At 32.6% G+C, this 18,947-nt stretch overlaps 2 protein-coding genes across 3 annotated transcripts; one reads left to right on the forward strand and one right to left on the reverse strand.

Annotated features, from left to right (window-relative positions):
• The first annotated feature begins 4,097 nt into the window (after positions 1–4,097).
• On the forward strand, positions 4,098–4,862 carry LOC149399320 (RING-H2 finger protein ATL3-like). The gene has a single exon (XM_089613282.1). It carries the CDS (start codon positions 4,181–4,183, stop codon positions 4,652–4,654), a length of 474 nt encoding a protein of 157 aa, XP_089469408.1. The 5' UTR covers positions 4,098–4,180; the 3' UTR covers positions 4,655–4,862.
• Positions 4,863–10,520: 5,658 nt separating this feature from the next.
• Positions 10,521–17,979, reverse strand: LOC149399321 (E3 ubiquitin-protein ligase RKP). Of its 2 annotated transcripts, none has more exons than XM_089611843.1 (11): positions 17,849–17,979; positions 15,884–17,498; positions 14,654–15,478; positions 13,259–13,419; positions 12,973–13,111; positions 12,613–12,696; positions 12,253–12,534; positions 11,997–12,128; positions 11,666–11,865; positions 11,233–11,437; positions 10,521–11,144 (listed from the first exon to the last, which is right to left on the reverse strand). In XM_089611843.1, exons 2-11 carry the CDS (start codon positions 17,354–17,356, stop codon positions 10,869–10,871), a joined length of 3,777 nt encoding a protein of 1,258 aa, XP_089467969.1. In that variant the 5' UTR covers positions 17,357–17,498; positions 17,849–17,979; the 3' UTR covers positions 10,521–10,868. The 2 variants fall into 2 exon arrangements, with proteins under 2 accessions (XP_089467969.1, XP_089467968.1); XM_089611842.1 differs by having other exon boundaries at positions 15,884–17,527.
• Between the last annotated feature and the right edge of the window lie 968 nt (positions 17,980–18,947).

The raw sequence follows: 18,947 nt of genomic DNA on the forward strand, positions 1-18,947 counted from the left end.
ATGTAAAATAAAATATATTAATTAGAGAGTAAGATATATGGTCATGAAAATAGACTAAAAACTCATTCTAACCAAACAAGACACATTAATAATAGTCATATATCCATATAATCATGTATATTAAGAAAATAATATTAATAATATTAATAATATGTGAATAAGGCAACTCAGAATATGGTAAAGAAACCGACATGCCAAATTTTACTCAACATCTAGGTTGATGACCTAGTTTCTTTTTCGAGTACATGACTTAGTTAATTAAAGACTCCCCTTCAAAAATACCAAAATCCACTAAAAAATTAATCTTAAAAAAATATTGAACAATACAAAATTGGCTTCGGGCGACTCTCGCTCTGAAGAGGTTCCTTTCTATAACTTAGTCATGACGAATCGTTGAAAATCAAACAAACCTGGCTTCGAATGCTTATTAATAATTCTCGTCTTGGTTGTCCAGAAGCTATGTTTTTTGGAACATTTTGTTTCGGACATAAGTTTTTATGGTGATATTCAATTTGGCCAAATGAATAAGCTTTTGAAAATTTGTATACTGCTCCAAAGAAATCATTCAACCTCACACTAAAGAATGTCCAGATACAAAAAAAAAAAAATACAATTAAATGACAGATGATATGAAATAGCTTTTATGAAAATATGCGATTCTCATCTATCATATATTATAACCATATTAAACCTGTTTACAAAATTACTAATTAATTACAACATCAGATTACAGTGCCGATGCGGTAATGGCAACGAGCATGGTGGCCATATACAATAACTATAGAATATAAATTCTATGTCAAAGACTTGTAAACAAAAAGATCATGCATGGGAAATATTTATATAATCAAAGCTCTTAAAGTATATGGATCATGCAACCATTAATTATACTACACGGGTCAAATTTGTTATAGATGGATCAGTGAGGTCTTTAATCGTCATATAAAACGGAGTGATTGTCGTTTTATTTTATACCAATTCAATGTTGTTGTTGGTATGTGGATTTTATATATATATATATATATATATATATATATATATATATATATATATATATATATATATATATATGTAGACAAAATATGTTGGACGACACTTTGCGGTTCACCTGTGTGTCTTTTATCTTTCTTTCCTTCTTTTTATTAATCCAAATTGTGTGTTAAACAAACTATCCACGTAGCATATGTAAATGTACTATTTTATTAGTTTTTATAAATAATGAGAACACAAAGGTTAGTTCAAATAATTAATGTCATGCATTGCATATAGTTATGGGGAGAGACGCACACACTTATAAATATAAAGATAAATATATATTATATATAAATTAATATAAAGAGAAATGTATTAATAACACACCCACCAGTGTAAAGGCGTGAGACATGAGAATTATGTAGACATCACATCATTTATGAATGGAAATTATTAATAAATTAATTACCAAATCCAGTGAGAAGCATGAAGTCCTACTATAACTTCTTTAATTAGTTATATGAGGTTGCGCGCGAGCGTATAAATTATAAAATTAAGCATTATGCATAATAGTCGGTTTGGCTTTTTTTGCGTACATGTGTATATTATAATATGTGGTGTTGTATAGAAGGGGACAAGTAAAAATTATTCTTTTGCTTTTGTATTTTCTTTTGACTTCACTATAGGCTATAGCATACATAACGAAATTAAGACCAAAACTAATATTTAATGAAAGAAACGTTTGAAATAGCTAAATAATTTATTTGTACCAAACTAATAATTCAATAAAATATTAGTTATCACGCCAATTTATTATGATTAATTAGCATGAATCTGGGCTTTGATTTAAGGTCTATTGATTTAACATAGAATAATAATCTAGAAGAATTAGCCACAGAATGTGAAATGTGGTACAACATAAAATAAGCTAATAATTGAAGGAAAAGTATAAACAAGGGAGAGGAGGAACAAATTAGTATTTAAGATATTAAGTATGGATATTTTGCCAACAAACACAAAATGGGGCAAAATGAACCCACAACTCTGAGAAAAGGATAAAAAAATTCAAAGCCCTGCATTTTTTAACGTCGTTTCTTTTGTATGGGTGTCGTTTCCGTACATAAGGATCCAAAAATGAAGACATACCCACATTCTAATTGATAAAATAAAATTAAAAATTAAAAAAAGAACACTCGGCACTGAAGAATGTTGTTACGTGTTAATTACTCATTATATGGTTCGACAAAACAGTCTAACATGTCGTAATATGTATGAACATTTTGGCTTTCTCATACATGCAGTGCGAGATTGTTGATATTGTCAGAGTGCCTGATAATAAAATTTTCCATTTAAAGATTAGAGAATGTTAATATGTTATTCATGATAATTTACTTCTTTATTCCTCGAAGGTTTGTTTCTGGCTCGACCAAAATATTTTCAGGATTCCTAGCTAGTCATGACAGCTCTTTGACTTTTATATACTTGTCTCAAAATATTTGAGAGAGTGATTGATTCTAAATATGAGAGCATAAAAAATGTGTAACTTAATACTCATCAAATAGTGTGACCGATAAGATCTCGTTCTACCTCCATTCAGCGGCGGACCCAGAGGTTAAAACCAGGGGGGGCCAAACAAAATTTTGAGGTTTAAAAAAAAAAAAAAAAAAATTTACCCTAAAATTTTTGACTGGAGGGGGGGCCCAGGCACCCCAAAGGGTCCTCCTGGGTCCGCCACCGCCTCCATTAGTGATTTTTTTTTTCTTTCGATAAAAAAAAGTTGATTTTTTCCATTATAAATTGCCCCATAAACATAGGTATTATATTTATTTTATGCATTGTCGATTGTTATAGTATTAATTGTTTGACACTTGTTGTCGTTATAAATCTTATTCTAGCATACTGTATTATATTTTTAACAGATTATAAAATTGAATAAAAAAAATTACAAATTATAAGAGTATGAGTACCAATTTCTGTCCATCTCAAAAAGGTCACGTGGGTGATGGAAAAGAAAATTTATTGACGAATAATAGAAAACTTTAAAGACAAATACTCCAAAAATACTAGGCCTTTATATCTAATAAAACAAATCATATGAATCGTGTAAGTATACTTACATATTTATAAATATATATATATATATATATATAATAATCATAGATAATGCATATACATTTATAATCCGACATCAATAGTATCAACGAAATATCTCTAAATTTATTACACTGTCTCCACACCTAAATTTCTAATTAAAAATATTAAAGAGGAAAAGACAAACTTACTATAAAGTATAAACTGATTGATGATAGTGAGCTGTTTATACACCAATTTGCAACAAGAAATGAAAAGTTTAAATAGTAAATAAAGTTTAAAATTAGTTTCTATCTATTTTTAACAAAAAATAGTTAGAACTATCTAATTATTTGATGCTTAAAAGTTAAATTATAAAACTTTTGACTATTCTTCCTATAGAACTCTCGCTCAAATTGACCGACACTATCGCCCTTTGACGTGGGGTTATCTCTTTAACGTGAGGTCTTCTCTTATGCCATAGCAACGTTTAATTCCCAACCTTTTAAAAAATAATTTTAATATTGAAATTAATAATTTTTTTTTGTAAAGAAATACTGAAATTAATAATTGTCAGCATACTATACACATCTATTGGTGTAAGACTGTAAGTACGAAATAATAAATAAATAAAAAAACCATTTTTATTATATGTACACGCTTGAATAATATACTGTATTATAAATTTTGATTATTTTTCTAATATATGACTCTTTTCATTCGAGGTCTTCTCTAAAAAAAATATTTTTAATATTAAATTTAAATTACTTTTCTTCATTTCTTGTGATAGTATTTGTTTGTACTCTACTATAAAAAAAAAAATTTTAAAAAAAATTAAAAATCATATTTTTCTAATATCTGACTCTTTTCATTCGAGGTCTTCTCTAAAAAAAATATTTTTAACATTAAATTTAGATTACTTTTCTTCATTTCTTGTGATAGTATTTGTTTGTACTCTACTATAAAAAAAAAATTTAAAAAATAAATAAATAAAAAATCATAACTATTTTTGTTTTATTATATATATAACACACACACGCTTGAGCAGTACTCCCAAGTTTCAAGTGCCATATATAATTTATAGTCGGCTGTTGTATAGTTGTTTTGGGAGCTTAGATATTTAATTCACTGTACTAAAATGGCATGTCTGATGAAACTCTTGTCGGAGCTCTACGCCATGTCTCTACTCTTCTTAACCCTTCTCTTCTTCGAAACCCTAACCCTAATCACATCCCTCACCGGTCTCAGCCCTAAGCCGCCCCACAAGCCGGCCTTGACCGCCGCCGAGTACCTCACCCTCGTGGACCAGAACATCCCGCCGGAATTTTTCGCCGGAGACGCCGTGGATTGCGTGGTGTGTCTCTCGGAGCTCGAAGATGGGGACGAGATCCGACGGCTGAGGTGCGGCCACGTCTACCACATGGCTTGCCTGGACACGTGGATGCAGCGATGCAGCGCCACGTGTCCGCTTTGCAGGGCTAGGCTGTTGCCGGAGCTCGTCCGGAGACTGCCGGAGGAGGCGGAGTTCGACGGCAGCGATGAGGAAGAGCTTTTGATTTACTTGTCGGCGGCGATACACGGTGGAAACGCACTTCACAGCTTTTATATTTGAATCCAATCCAAGTATTTAATTTTGAATATACTTGTTGAGAGAGAGTATGAATATTTACTTTGTCTTAAGTTCCTGTTTTTGTTTTTATTTTTATGTGTATTTGCAATTGTAAATATTAAATAGTTGATAAATTCCAATGTGAGTTGATGCTAATATCTGTAAGAATTCTGAGATTTGGTGCTTTTTTTTTTATAGCTGTACATCAAGTTCTGTGCGGCCGGTTTTTTTTTTTTTTTTTTTTTTTTTTTTATGTTTATGTGTATTTGCAATTCGTAAATATTAAATAGTTGAGAAATTCCAAGGTGAGTAAATGTTAATATCTGTAAGAACATTTAATAACTGCACTGCATTGCTGATTGGTGCTCTTCTTGGTTTTATCTTCTTTTGCTTGTCATTTTCACGAACTATTGCAAATTCCAAAAGGAAAATGAGGAGATTTTGCAACTTGTTACAATGACAAAATAAAGTTCTCGTAAACATTAAAAAAAGAAACAAAATAAAATAGGACGACCCGGGCGGAATTTATAGTCACTTGTCTTATTCAGCCCCATGGGAAGAGGGGACAACATCATGAAAGAATTGCAAGTAAAGGTGAATATGTTTCACTGGTAAAATTAATCGGTCAATTAGTTTATATTTTATTCGTTTGTTTTGATTAAATATAACAAAATGGTTAATCTTAATTCATTATTTTATGGTAAGCCAACCATCAAGAAAAAATAAATATTAAAACTAACAGTTAATTAATTAATCGTTTTAAAAAAACACGGTTATGCTGTCTAAAATAGTTAAAAATTTAATTGGTTAATTGTTTTGTCCATGTTAAACTGTAAGAGTGGAGAGAAATTAATGAAAAACGAGAGATACAAAGTAAATAAGCATCTTTTTTCTGTAGTTCTGTAGCATCGGATGTATTATTAATTATGTACATGTATATTGCGACTTTAACTAATTACGTCAAACAACACAATTAAGTCTGTTTGGGATAGAGAGTTAAGGATTTGATCTACACACACTATTGCTTCTTTTTTTTTTTCTCTCTCTCTCTTCTTTTGTTTTATTGGTTTTTTTTTTCTTCTTTTAATTTGTGAATGATATTGTGAATATGTTGAATATATAGGCTTAAGCTATGGATGGGTCAAACTTGGATACATTCAATGATTCATTCGATTGGAAATTAATATTGTGTGAGGTTCGGTAAACAAAAGAACAAATTGGGTTGAATTGGCGAAAAAAAAGTACGAAGAAGTGAAATAAAACTGCATAAATAGTGGCTATTAAAAAAAAAACCAAAAAAGTAAACCCAACTTAGTTGTCGATGCAGAAATTGGTCGAATCTTTGTTGGAGGAAATTCGCAAGAGTACAAATCTATACACATATAAGTTATAACATGTCAATCCTGTCGATATAACCAAATTATATAATTTCGATATATATCTCACTCACTTGATGGTTTTCCACTATTTGACAGATTAAGAAATGCACTAATGTAAGTCACATTGACAATGGTCTGTAAAGAGGAAGAAAAAAAAAACGAATTGATTGGATTGATTCAGACTGTTCACATTTTTCTTTATAAGGAATCCAACCTTGAATTTGCTCCTGGAAGATTTTATATTTTATTTTATTTATAATAAAATTTATCAAATATTATTATCACATAATATTGAATTAAAAGGAGAAAATAATCTTGCGTAACCAAGTGCCATCGTTTAAAAACAAAAATCAATCGAGATTGTAATAAATTGTTCAGATTGTACACCAATGATATTGTATAAGAGTCTACACTATTATAGAAGCCCCTTTTTATTTTAGCTAAAATTACATATGCATCCCCCAGATTTTAGGTAAAATTACATCGTCTGTATCGTTTAAGTTCTCCAGTTTTATTTATCACGAGCCACATTCACGCGCTCTGCCTCTATAACTTAAATGTATCTAATAGATTAACTAATTTGCAATAAATTTCTTTCACAATTGTTCATTTGATGGTTGTTTAACATTGAATGCCGAAATGCAACACGAAAAGAGGATGGTAAAAATAGTTATTTAGTTTTGGTGCAAGAAATTATTAATGGTTGAAACAACGACATGATGAAAAGCTTTATGTTAACTAGAACTCAGGGCCGGCCCAATAGGTAAGCAAGGTAAGCCATTGCTTAAGACCCTTGAATATTGGGAGAAAAAAAGGCCCAAAAAAAGCAATTGTCATTTTCTTCAAGCGGTGGGTATATGTTCAGCTCCAAGAAAAAAAAAATTAATATTCCCACATGCATCAGCGTCTTATTAGTCCCAAAAAGAATAATTCGTTTCATTAAAAGACTAATAAACAAACGCAGACACAAAAGGCAAAAAAAAAAATCTATATATACCATTGAACATGCATTAAATGCCCTCCGCACTATGTATTAACATGCATGAACAAATTTTTATTTTAGTATGTACGTAAATAAAAACCTCATTTCCCAGCCACAAAATTAAAATAAATCCTCATCACGTGTAAAATTCTTCATAAAGGGGAACATTTAGAGCCATAGATTGCAGAAATGGTTATTTGAGTAATTTAATGTCATATATATCAAAGATAAAAAAAAATAAAACCACTAATTTGTTTACCTATTACAGTGGGATGAATTAAAATAATCCCCAGTTTGGCAAATTCCTTTCCATGATTTGAGAATGGGTCCCATTCCTATGTCGCTAAAGCTTTCCTATGATGAATTTTTAAATATGTATGTTACATAAAATTTCAGGGTTGAATGATGAAAATAAAATGAGATGCGAAAAAACATGTATGTTTGGAAAGCACGAAAGACTATAAAACAATACTTTGGGGATCACATAACTTTATAAAGTGTAAGAATCAAATGAAAAATATGGCGAAAGATTTAATTAAGGACTATATTATTTAGATTATTATGATTAAATATTATTATTATTATTTTAACATATATTATTTTTTTATTTTTTTAAAAAGGCCTAATTATTTTTTTACGCTTAAGGCCTCCGTATACGTTGGGCCGGCCCTGCTAGAACTTCACCCACACAAAAAAAAAAAACAAAAACAAAAACGAAGAGCTTACTTATAGTGTCATGTAGATGAAAATCATCTAGAAATATCTAGATTTAAATTTTGTAATTGTTATCCAATAATGATGATTATACTATTATCTAGAAGTATCTAGTTCAAATAAAAGATACTTAGATGAAAATAATCTAGAAATATCTAGATTTATTTTTTTAATTTTTATTTAACAATGATGATTATACTATTATATAGAAGTATCTAGTTAAAAAAAAAAAAAAAAAAGCATTTGTTGTTGTCAGAGATTAATGATGGTTATCAGCATTTTTGTTAATATCTTAAAATTAAAAAGCAAATTTATCATTACATTTTAACGTGGATAGTAAATTGAGTCTGTGAATAATAAAACTTTCTTTTCTTTTATATATAATAATAATAATAATAATAATAATAATAATAATTTAAGCTAAGTTCACTAATGCTTTGATCCAGTGTTTTTTTTTTTTTTTTTTTTGTGTAAATAAATTTTGACTTGGTGTACCTATTTGCCTGATTGATGTCGTTTCTGAAATGCATCAACCATTGGACCACACGCGACTTATTGCTTATCCTCGTGTCTCCTTTGCTTTTATTATTGCTAACCAACTAATAAATCACGCACACATAAATATTCCGTAATTTTGACATTTTTTCTATTACTATATTGAATAAATGCGTAAACACATTTGATCGGATCGGACAATTTAGTAATTGATAAATATTTATTTTAATTTGAAAATTATGGATGTTTTAAATGAAATAAAATATCATACAATTAAAATATTCTTTTAGTAACTGATCTAACTAAAGAAAGAATGAACATTTTTTTAGAATGTAGATCCTTTTGTCTTTTTTTTTTTTTTTTTTTTTTGTCTCTTTAATCATTTAATTTATTTTTTAAATAAATAAATAAAAATAATAATTACATGATTTATTTTGACGGGAGGATACCAAGGAAAACACCAAGAAGGTCCCTTTTTGTAGTGTAAGATTTTCTTAATCCGCGTGCGGAAAGTTTTAGTAGGGATCAACCTAACAAAGGTTACTTAGGGCTTCTCCAACCCAACGGCATAACGCCAAATATAGTGTAAAAACAGCTCCAATCACACGTGATAACCAACACCAAATTTGATGATTTAAACAGTGGCACGGCATATATGTCGTGCCACTGTACAACACGGCATTCCCTTTTTTTCTTTTTCTTTTTTAAATTAACATATTAAATTCAAAGGGTTTTTTTTTCATATATACATATATTAACCTTATAAATGTTTATAAAACACAAAAACTCATAAATTGACTACAAAAATATCAAAACAAAGTTCAATTAAAACATAAAAATTTAAATATATGTTACAAAGTTTAAATTAAACACACAAAATAAAATAAAAACTAAAAACAATAATATAATTTTAAAAGACATAGTAATTAAAAAATATCACCATTATAATTATTTATTGAAATATTTATTAATAAAGAGATTGTTTTATTTTAATAATATAATAATGGTGAATAGTATTTTTAGTGTGAAATTTGGTGTTGTGATTGGAGTTGGAAAAATATTTGATGCTAAATCAACACAAAAGTTGTGTTGAATTAACACCAAATATAGGAAATGGGTTGGAGTTGCGCTTATAAAAGGTTGAATTTTTTTTATGTTTTTTTAAAACTAATCACAAGAGTAATGTATCTAAAATTTTATCGTCAAAATAATTTTTCCAAAATTATTTTAACAGTATAGGGAATAATCAAGGACACTAAGGCTGTGTTTGTTAAGATGGAATATAGGAAAGATAGAAACTATTTGAAATATTGTAGGAAATAGATTTATTGTTTCCATTGTTTGGTAAATAAGAAGGAAAAAAAAAAGAGAGAGAGAGGGATAGATTCATGTTAGTGGGGCCCACCAAAAAATAATCATTCCACATTTGGACGGATTGTGTAAAGTAGCAAAGCAATTTTGACCAAATTACAATAATATCCTCTTAGTGCACATTTAGAGGTATTATAATAAAGAGGATATTTATGTAATTTAATATAATAAAAAGGGCAAACTAACAACGTAGTCTTTTTGAAACGTGGTATTTAAGATCTAGCCCACATTTGGTAAATTTTGTAATCTAGCCATTTACTGAAATTTACGACTATGAAATATCGAATGTACCATTGTGTGGTTTAAATGAGTGAAGTAAAACAGTAACCAACGTTTGAGTTCTACTAATAAGTAAGTCAACAACATCATCAGGATTAGTAGCCAATTTTTCTTATTTTAATTCTAACAATTATGGATGTTGATACGTGGGCTGGACTCTAAATAAATCAAGAACTCACGAAGAATTGGACCTCATATAAGATTGGTAATTTGTATGGGAAATGGCTTCACCATAGCAATTTTGATAATTTAGACCAAAATAATAACTATATTTTTGGGATGACCTTTTAGTAACTGTTCTAATTAAAGAAAGAATGAGCTTTCTTGTAGTTTAAGATTTTCTTAATCTATGTGCGGAAAGTTCCACTAGCGATCAACCTAGCAAAGATTAAAAAAAATCGTGGAATATTAAGTTTTAATCACAATAATAACGTATTTGTGTTTCGTTTATATAAAATCATAGAATAATAAGTTTTTGGAATTAATCACAACAATAACGTGTTGTATTTATATTATTTGTCCCTATCTCCGTTTGTAACCAATGTATGAGTAAATTTAGTATCGATAGGTAATTATATAGAAAAAATATATATATAAAGAAATGACATAACTCTAGGCACTCTGCAACTTTCCAGCAGCAAGAAAGAAATAGTTGGAATAGAATTTTTATTTATTTTAGTATGATCGATAGGATTTCTTTTCCATTTACATCTCATATTTACATAACAATTGACCTCTAAAGCTTACTCTACAAAAATTCATGAACCAACCCCAAGTCCCAATAGTACTTCTCTTCAAGCCTAGCATTTCACCAGATTATTACCATATAAATTCACACTATTCAGAGAAATATTCCTCTCCTTTTTTCTTTCTTTTTTCCCTTTTTTTAGCCCATGTCTCACATCACTTTACAGAAGCTCGGACTTCCGGACCGAACCCGAAATCGATGGAAGAGCACGGCAAACAACAAACATTTATTTACACAATACGGAGTCACTTACTCCGAATCCTCGCGGGTCTCGATAACTTGGATAACGGCAGCGTTACAGAAGAAACACCGATCGCAATTCAAAAGATGTCTTGTTATGCATCCATAACAAGACTTGTGGGAACACGGCAAAAACCTCGAGTCCACTTTGGCAGTGTAGCAGATACAGCAAACACCATCGCTTTCTTCTCTCTCTTCAGATTCGCTCCGGGTCACGAGCAGAGCCAAGAAATTCTCTAATTGCCCTAGTTTCGGAAGATACGAATCCCCTCTGAAAGACCCAGCCTGTGGAAGAAAAAAAAATACAATTAGTTCCATTTAAAACAAAATGAACAACTTTTAGCCGGTTGAAAATATGGATCTGTGGACAAACCCAATTGTAATCCAACAGGAACTGAAATCCGCAATGAACCCGGCTAGGGCAATCCATGCCTGCAAAGATGCCCAAAACATCATTGTGCTCCTTGAACTCCAAATCTTCACTACTGTCTAATAAGTTCGATATTATCCCGACTAGAGGTGCTAATATCATTCCTCTGTTCGCCTTTTCTATTGATTGGCTGTGTCGTCTCAGTGACCTGCACAGATGATAGAAGAAAGTCATGCTAGTTGTAATAAAAGTGTGGGGAAAGGATGAAATTCGTTTTTGGGAGAAGGCACTGGCAACTATCTTTGTAGCCCTTTTAATCCTATGAGTGAGGTCTGTAACATATTCTCGAATTTTGTGGAGTGTCTCAGAAATAAGTGATAAAGATATAAATAAAGATTAACCGACAAGAACTAGCGGAACTGGGTGAGAAACATACCATTCGAAAAACTCGACATCCGCGGCCGAAGTTATGCGGTTCAGAATAAAAACAATAAGCTCCGTCAATCTCCGTAGGTTTGTATCGGTTCCATTGAGAAACGCTTGTGGTATCTCACGGGTGCAAAATTCCAAAACCCTTGTGAGATTGCATGACAGGTCAAAGATGATACTGCATTTCTTTTGCTGAAACTCCAGAACCTGCAAAGCATAAATATCTCATGAGAGACTGAAGCTTATAACAGAGAATCACTTTTTGGTGCAGGTGCAGAGAACACAAGGACGGAAGATAAATATTAAGCGGATTTGGCTTTGCAGATATGCCCTCTCACCTGGTATTTTTCTTGCATTTCCTGAACAGAAACTGAGAATTCGGTCATTGTCCAGCTGAGAGTGTTAAATAGGCGGTTGAGAAAAGCTGAGAACAACACTTCGTCGCTGATGCATGCTTCCTTAAGCAATCTCTATAATATTCATGTTTAAAGAGGAGAAAGAGCCAAGTTGACGGGGAAAGACTGTCAGAAGCTAATCCAGTGTAAAGAGATAATAAAAAATAAAAATTTTTGATAAACCAGCGATTGAACTCACCTGAAAAACAATTGATGACGAGGACGATTCGCCATACTTAGAAGAACCAAACCCAGAGCCCTTGCATAACCGCAAAAGAATGTTTGTCACTGGGATCCAAGATCTGTTATCAAACGAAGAAAGCAGTGCCTTTGGCATTCTTTGAATCGCTGCTTGATTGTTCTCAAAAGCGGCCAAGTACTCCTTGTATTGTATCAAGACTGAGATTGATTGAAGAAGAAGATCCCTAAGCTCTGCACTCGATATCCTAGGATCATTGAAGTGTGTGACCACAAAAGTAACCTGGCAAAAGAGTTGTACATATAAGAGAGAATCTATGGAATGAACAGCTCAAAATACAAGATTTGAAGCGAAACATACGAATGAAGCAAGTCCTTGCTTGATAAAAACCGACAAAGGAACAAATGGAGGATCGCCCTTACGTAAAACATGAAAGCAGTCCACCTGAAAGAACGAGAAAAAGAAAAAAAATACAATTATTGACCAAGCAGTTGTCATTATCTCACCCAAAAGCAGTAGTAATAATAATAATGATAAGAGCTGCACAATTTCATTTGTTTTTTTTAATCAAACGGGGCTTATAACAGTATCTAGAGATGTCGAATATACACATGCAAATTAGCTGATGAGACATTATTTCAAAATGCAACTACTCCAAACATGTGGAATAGACACTTATTAGGCCTACCATGTCAATTTTCATAAAAGAATTGGATTTACCAAGGCTTCCACATAAAACTCAGGCGTATATAGAAACAGCGAATCTTCTTTACTAAGGACCAAAAGCAGTTGGACAGTCCACATGCATGTTGCATACATTCCTCTCTGCTTCCATCGGCAAAATAAAGAGATTCGATACCTGCAAGGCAAATAATGATGACAACAAAAAAAGGAAACATAAAATAACTTGACATACCTGTAAAGTGTAACTTGCAATACAAACAATGAAAACAAATTACGACTAAAGTGATTACAAAGTTGCAAGTTCTTGTGACCTTCGTCTTACCATGCAGAATGTCTAACACAGTCAATAATTTTTTCACGGTAACTGTTACGAGCTTCTTTCAAGCGCTTTAACTGCTCAATACACGGCCGTTCTCTGATTTGTTTATCAACTTCTTCTAGCAGGGACATTAGTTGGGACTGGTGAGAAATGTAGTATGAAGCCTGCAGAAATCACATTTAAAATTAGGTGTTCTGGTGTTTGTTTATAAAATAATTAAGAAAACAAAAGCCAGAAAACAGTTTAAAATAAAAAAAATAAATGAAAGCTCCTGGATTAGGAAATTTCAGGAAGACAATTACAAGTGTAGAACAAAATGGTCTTGAAAAAGAAATTACTATAAAATAAAATATATATAAAAAAAAAAGCAAGCGAAGGGTTAAACAAAAAACATACCAGACCAAAAACATATAGATTTTTCAATACCCATTTTTGGTAAACCTAATTAAAATGGCAACGATTACATATTATAATATATAGCATTAAATAGCAGATAAAGTGACATTCAAATCGGTATCCTGATTACTTATAATTGCATTAGCAGTGAAGTGTATGGTTAGAACTAATGAACCCACATTAGGAAAGAGTCGCACATAAAAAAATAAAAAAAAATAAAAAATTAACCATCTGCTTTTAAAAAATAGAACAATAAGGGTTCCGGGAAAAAATAGGACACACAAATTACCTAATATTATGAATAACAGCAAAAAAGTAGATATAGGTTTGTCACTCAAGTTAATAGTCCATCAATCGAAAATCCATAATCCTTTCTCTTTTTCTATCTCTCTTCTCTTCTTCTTTTATTTGTTTATTTATTTATTTTCATATTTACCCCAAAGTCACTACAATACCATAAAAATGTGACCTCCAATCACGCAAACCTCTATCCCAAAAATAAAACCACGATAAAACCAACTTTGAGGAGAACACAGGTAACTCCCTAATAAATTTACCAATAAGTGCATGCAAGGATGATCAGTTTCTTCTTCATCTGCTTCCTGTTTCTTTTATTTATCATTAAAACAGTTCAAAAATAAGGATTGAAACTTAAAATAAAAATAAAAAGAATGATAATGTCTCATGACAAAATATTTAATTGTGTAGTTCTTGTCTTCTAATGGACAGAGATAAAAGAGAATTCTTCTTCATGTATGTTAAGGGTAATGTCATAAAACTAATATAAAAAAATATATAAAAAAAGAGCTTTATAAAAGAAAAAAATCGTAAGTCGTGGTTAAATAGTCCTATTGCTAGGATATTTTTACCAATGCTACAAGATATATGATAACTAGAACAATAACCAAAGAAATACTCACATAGAAACATATCCAAAATCAATCATAACCACTGTTTATTTAAATGAAAAAAAAAAAATTACTATGATCGTTAAGAACTCACCCGCTTTAAGTTTGGTGCAAGACCTATGTGATATAGCAATAACAAAACATCAAGAAGTTCTTCTTCTCTTAAAGTAGCTGAAGACATATTACTCTCCATTGGTACAAATGTCGTGTGATGCACTGGATGATAGTCATACTCTGATTCAGATTGATCACTAGAGCTTGGTTTATCGGCTATTTCATCATTCAAACTAGCAGCACCGCATTCCGTAGCAACATGAGTGGATCTCTCTGAAATAGGATTTAACTGAGACCGTGAACACCTGGTTGTGTATCTAATTGGGGCTTTTAAGCTTCTACCAAAATCAGCATCGTAACTTGTTGAACAACAACTTGGTTTATCCACGCCCAAGTGTGTCACCCTGGTTTCTTCATCGTCCATACAGCCTTCTTCCCACCGAACCATTTCTTCTTCCCGTTCATTTACAGGATGCAATTTCGACAAATGATTGAACGATCCACCGAGCCTAGAAATATCTGTTCGATGGGAATCATGTTTCAAGAGCAAACCAATCGGGAAAGACCGTTCACCGCCCCTGTGAAGAAAACCAACATCTGAATTGTTTTCCCATCTTTTCAACCAGCCGCAGACGTCCCCCATGCCAAATCCTTCCGATAAAAAATGAAGCAAGACTGTATAGACAGAAATCAATACAGAGTTGCTAGAGACCCCAGACGGTGGAATAATACGATCTGCTCCCCTGTTTTTCAATAAAAGGTTTTGTAAAAATGTCCTAAACACGGAACCTTGAAGCTGGGGAGGCGTTACGGGTGGTATGAATTGTATCACCAGCCGACAGAGATCTCTGTGCTTCTCCTCAATCTGCAGAAAAGATAGCTACCCATGAGTGCAAATGACTCATATTTACAGTATAGATTGACCGTACGCCTACTTAAGGAAATCATTGTACAATCACGTCAACATGACTACCTTATTTTGTGCTAAATTACATTGATAATCCTGATGCAAAGGCTTATATTTTTTGCGGTTACCACTGCTAGATAGGAATATTTCGAGCCACTATCAATGTTAAAATTGATTTTATATTTTTATTCAGTTATGGGAAAAAAATGACAGATTTCATGGCCCTCGTGGATGAGGCTGGGATCATGGACTCTTAAAATATTCCAGATTCAAAAGAAGCTTTGTGTATTCTTCCGGGATTCTTAAGTACATAAATTATTTCAGAAAAGAAAAATAAACCGCAGTTTTTAGCTGAAAACGTACCTTACTAACTGTTTCAGATAAAGCCGTAGTTGTCAAGAACATGTTGGTTTCGCAAGACACATCCTCATGCGAACCAGGCCACCACACAGACGGCATCATCGCCTCGAGGTCTTGTTTGTTTTGAGCCTTCTGGGAAAGGAAACCTTCGAAGAGTAATTCGAAATCCGATGATTTCCACCAAAGGAGCAGTATTTCTTCTCGCCTCAATATGTGACATGCCAATGCCAGGTACGGGTATGACCCCGAACATGGGCACTCGGACAAGACGAATTTAGCTGCTTTGCTATGGTGTGAGAGGGCATATATAAGCTGTTCAAATAACAAATTCGATGCTTGAAATTCTAGAAAAACGTCGAGAATCATATCCAAACTCGAGTAATCATGCGGTGCTTGTGCCTTGAAGACTTCCACCATAAATGACATAAATGGACCCCAAGCAATGTATTCTATGTTGTCGGCGTTAGCTTCAAGTAGAGAGAAAAATTCGGCACATATCCCATGAGCAACGGGATGAAAAATTTCGTCAAACGGAACAAACCTCTTGAGCCGTCTCAATTTTTCCACTGAAGAATGCTCGTCCCGGTCCATGCAATGCATATCCAACAGCCTCGACAAGCAACGTAGCAAATACGTGGCGGGACTATTTACAAGCGGCGGTGCCTGTAACGGGAGATACCCTTCGACTGCGTACTTAAATGGGTGGGAACCGAAATTTAACTCACATCTTTCACCTTGTGAGAGGGAAATTGCAGGGTAGTATCCAAATCCCGGCCCCATCTTCCGGATCCTGTGAAAAGCCACACCAAGTGAGACACCATTACGGTAGAATGATATGTCGTTTTGATCCAAATCTATGCAACATCCAATAACATCACCAACAACCCATGTCTGCCCATATGTCTCGGCATCTTTGTTCCATTTTTTAACTCTCCTTCCATCGAATGCGTACGAGTCATCGGCATCACCCACACCCTTGTGATCAGTGAAAGGGCAAGAAAGAGTTGCCCAGCCTATCTGTTGAATACCCGAAGTTTCCAAAACAGCTTCGTACATCCACTTTCCGGTCCGCACTGAGGCATTTGCTCGGGCGCTGCTGAACATCGCTAGGCTCTCTATCAGCAAAGGAGGTCTGACAATTCTTATATCACCACAGACACTGGACTCCTCGAGTGTAACAGCGGAGATAACATCCCTGTCACTCAGCAAAACAGATGAACCCGAACGCAGTACTGAACACTCATTCTTTATGATGACGCGGACTAGACTGCTGTTAATTTGACCCGATATTGAACCGATCGATTTATTTGGAAGACCCAATATATACTCGATAGTTCGCTCTACCGACTGATTACTAAACTCGTCGCAGTAAGAAACAAGGTGGGATTTCGATGAACCTGCTTTACTAGTCTCGCCATTCAGTATCACGGCCAGCCCGGAAGATAGTCCACCAATCCGAAGGCCCTCGTCAGCCATCCCTAGCGAGGAAAACCCGCTAAATAACCAAATATTTACAAATCCAGTGTATTCAATTCTGCAACTTACACACTCAACCAGATGATACTTATTCCCCAAATAGGATATGGGAAACACTCAGAAACTGAAAACTTCTAACAAGCTGCAACGCATACAATATAATTTCAGAACCTGGAAAGGGAATTCAATCTTAATTTCTCAACATTTCAGAGAAGAAATGAAATATACATATTAATTTGAAAATAAAGCATAAGGCCACGAAACAGCAGAAAAACAGAGTCGCAATTATTCTAAACCAAACCATGCTTTCATTTATCAACGAGTCTAAAAAAACAAAAATCTAATTACCTCTAATCAAAATTCTCAGACAATACAATTACTCCCTAGAAAATTCACAGTTTAAAGCACTAGAAAGTCGCGCCAAATTAACAAAAAAAAAATCTAAATGAAGAAAAAAGAGGAGAAAGAATAAGTAGCGAGGCTTGAACATACCTGTGACAATGGTTTCTTCGGCGAGTACGAAAAAATGGCGGCTAGGGTTTTGAAGAAGCCATTAATTTGACTCAATTTATCAATCAAATCACAACATCAGAGAGAGAGAGAGAGATTTTGCTTCCTTGTTTTTTTTTCAGACATATAATTATTAAAATAATATTTATTATTATGACAGAGACGAGGACAAGATTGGAATTTCATTTGGCTCCCATTAAAGTGCAAGCTGCTTCATCTCCACGCCCGCTGACTCTTTATTCTCGACAGAAAATAGTTTAATTTTATCGCCACGTGTCGAAAATCAAGCGGGGTTTTCGGTGCTGACGTGGTATGGCACGGGAAATGAACGACGCGAAAATTATTTATTTTTATTTTATGTCGTCCGCGCGTTTGTGTGTCACTGTAGGTTGGTGTTGGTCAACCATCCTTTAGTTATTGCTTACTTTCCATTTTGGGAGTTTATTTATTTAGCCTTTAAAATATTTGTATTTACTGTATTTACCTTTATATATATATATATTTTTTTTAATGAGTTACAGTTTAAATCATATATGATGTAATCATGAGTGACTAATAATATTAATATCACGTGTCAAGTAAAAATATATCAACATCATCAGATGATTTAATTATAAACAAATATCTTAATTTTAAGCAATAAACTCATTGTTTGAAGAATAAATTGTTAGCAGTAGCACATTAGTGACAACAATACTTAAAAATTACGATAACAGTATAATTTTTTACACTAATGGTCCATGAATCATATGCGTTTTGTTCTGTTGTATCTTTTTTTCGCCAAAATCTAAAATGTAACCAATTTTAACCAAACTTTAAATGTGTTACTCACAGATTTTGCTGTTAAAATCTAAAATACAGTTGATTTGGTGATAATATCCTCACATACATTGACTATTTAATCTTAAAAAGCTCACGTAGGTCGTACATTTTAGATTTTAACAAGACAAATTAGAACGTTTATAAACCACTAGTGCAAAGAAAAATAGTACAAATATTTAGCAATATAAGTCAAAAAAACATAAAACATTTGCATTTTAGCTAATATTTTATAAATTTTTCGTATATAGCCATAAATATT

Source organism: Urtica dioica, chromosome 4 (assembly GCF_054948205.1).
Source record: "Urtica dioica subsp. dioica isolate 48M chromosome 4, U.dioica_male_clone48M_v1_H2, whole genome shotgun sequence".
Taxonomy (NCBI): domain Eukaryota; kingdom Viridiplantae; phylum Streptophyta; class Magnoliopsida; order Rosales; family Urticaceae; genus Urtica; species Urtica dioica.

What these genes read in the sequence shown, in the direction of transcription:
- LOC149399320 (XM_089613282.1), top strand. Translation starts at nt 4,181, where the DNA reads ATGGCATGTCTGATGAAACTCTTGTCGGAGCTCTACGCCATGTCTCTA.
- LOC149399321 (XM_089611843.1), bottom strand. Translation starts at nt 17,356, where the DNA reads ATGGCTGACGAGGGCCTTCGGATTGGTGGACTATCTTCCGGGCTGGCC. An exon ending in TTGCACCAAACTTAAAGCGG is followed by an intron (nt 13,420 to 14,653) that starts GTGAGTTCTTAA and finishes TGATTTCTGCAG; the next exon opens with GCTTCATACTACATTTCTCA. An exon ending in AAATGCAAGAAAAATACCAG is followed by an intron (nt 11,866 to 11,996) that starts GTGAGAGGGCAT and finishes TATGCTTTGCAG; the next exon opens with GTTCTGGAGTTTCAGCAAAA.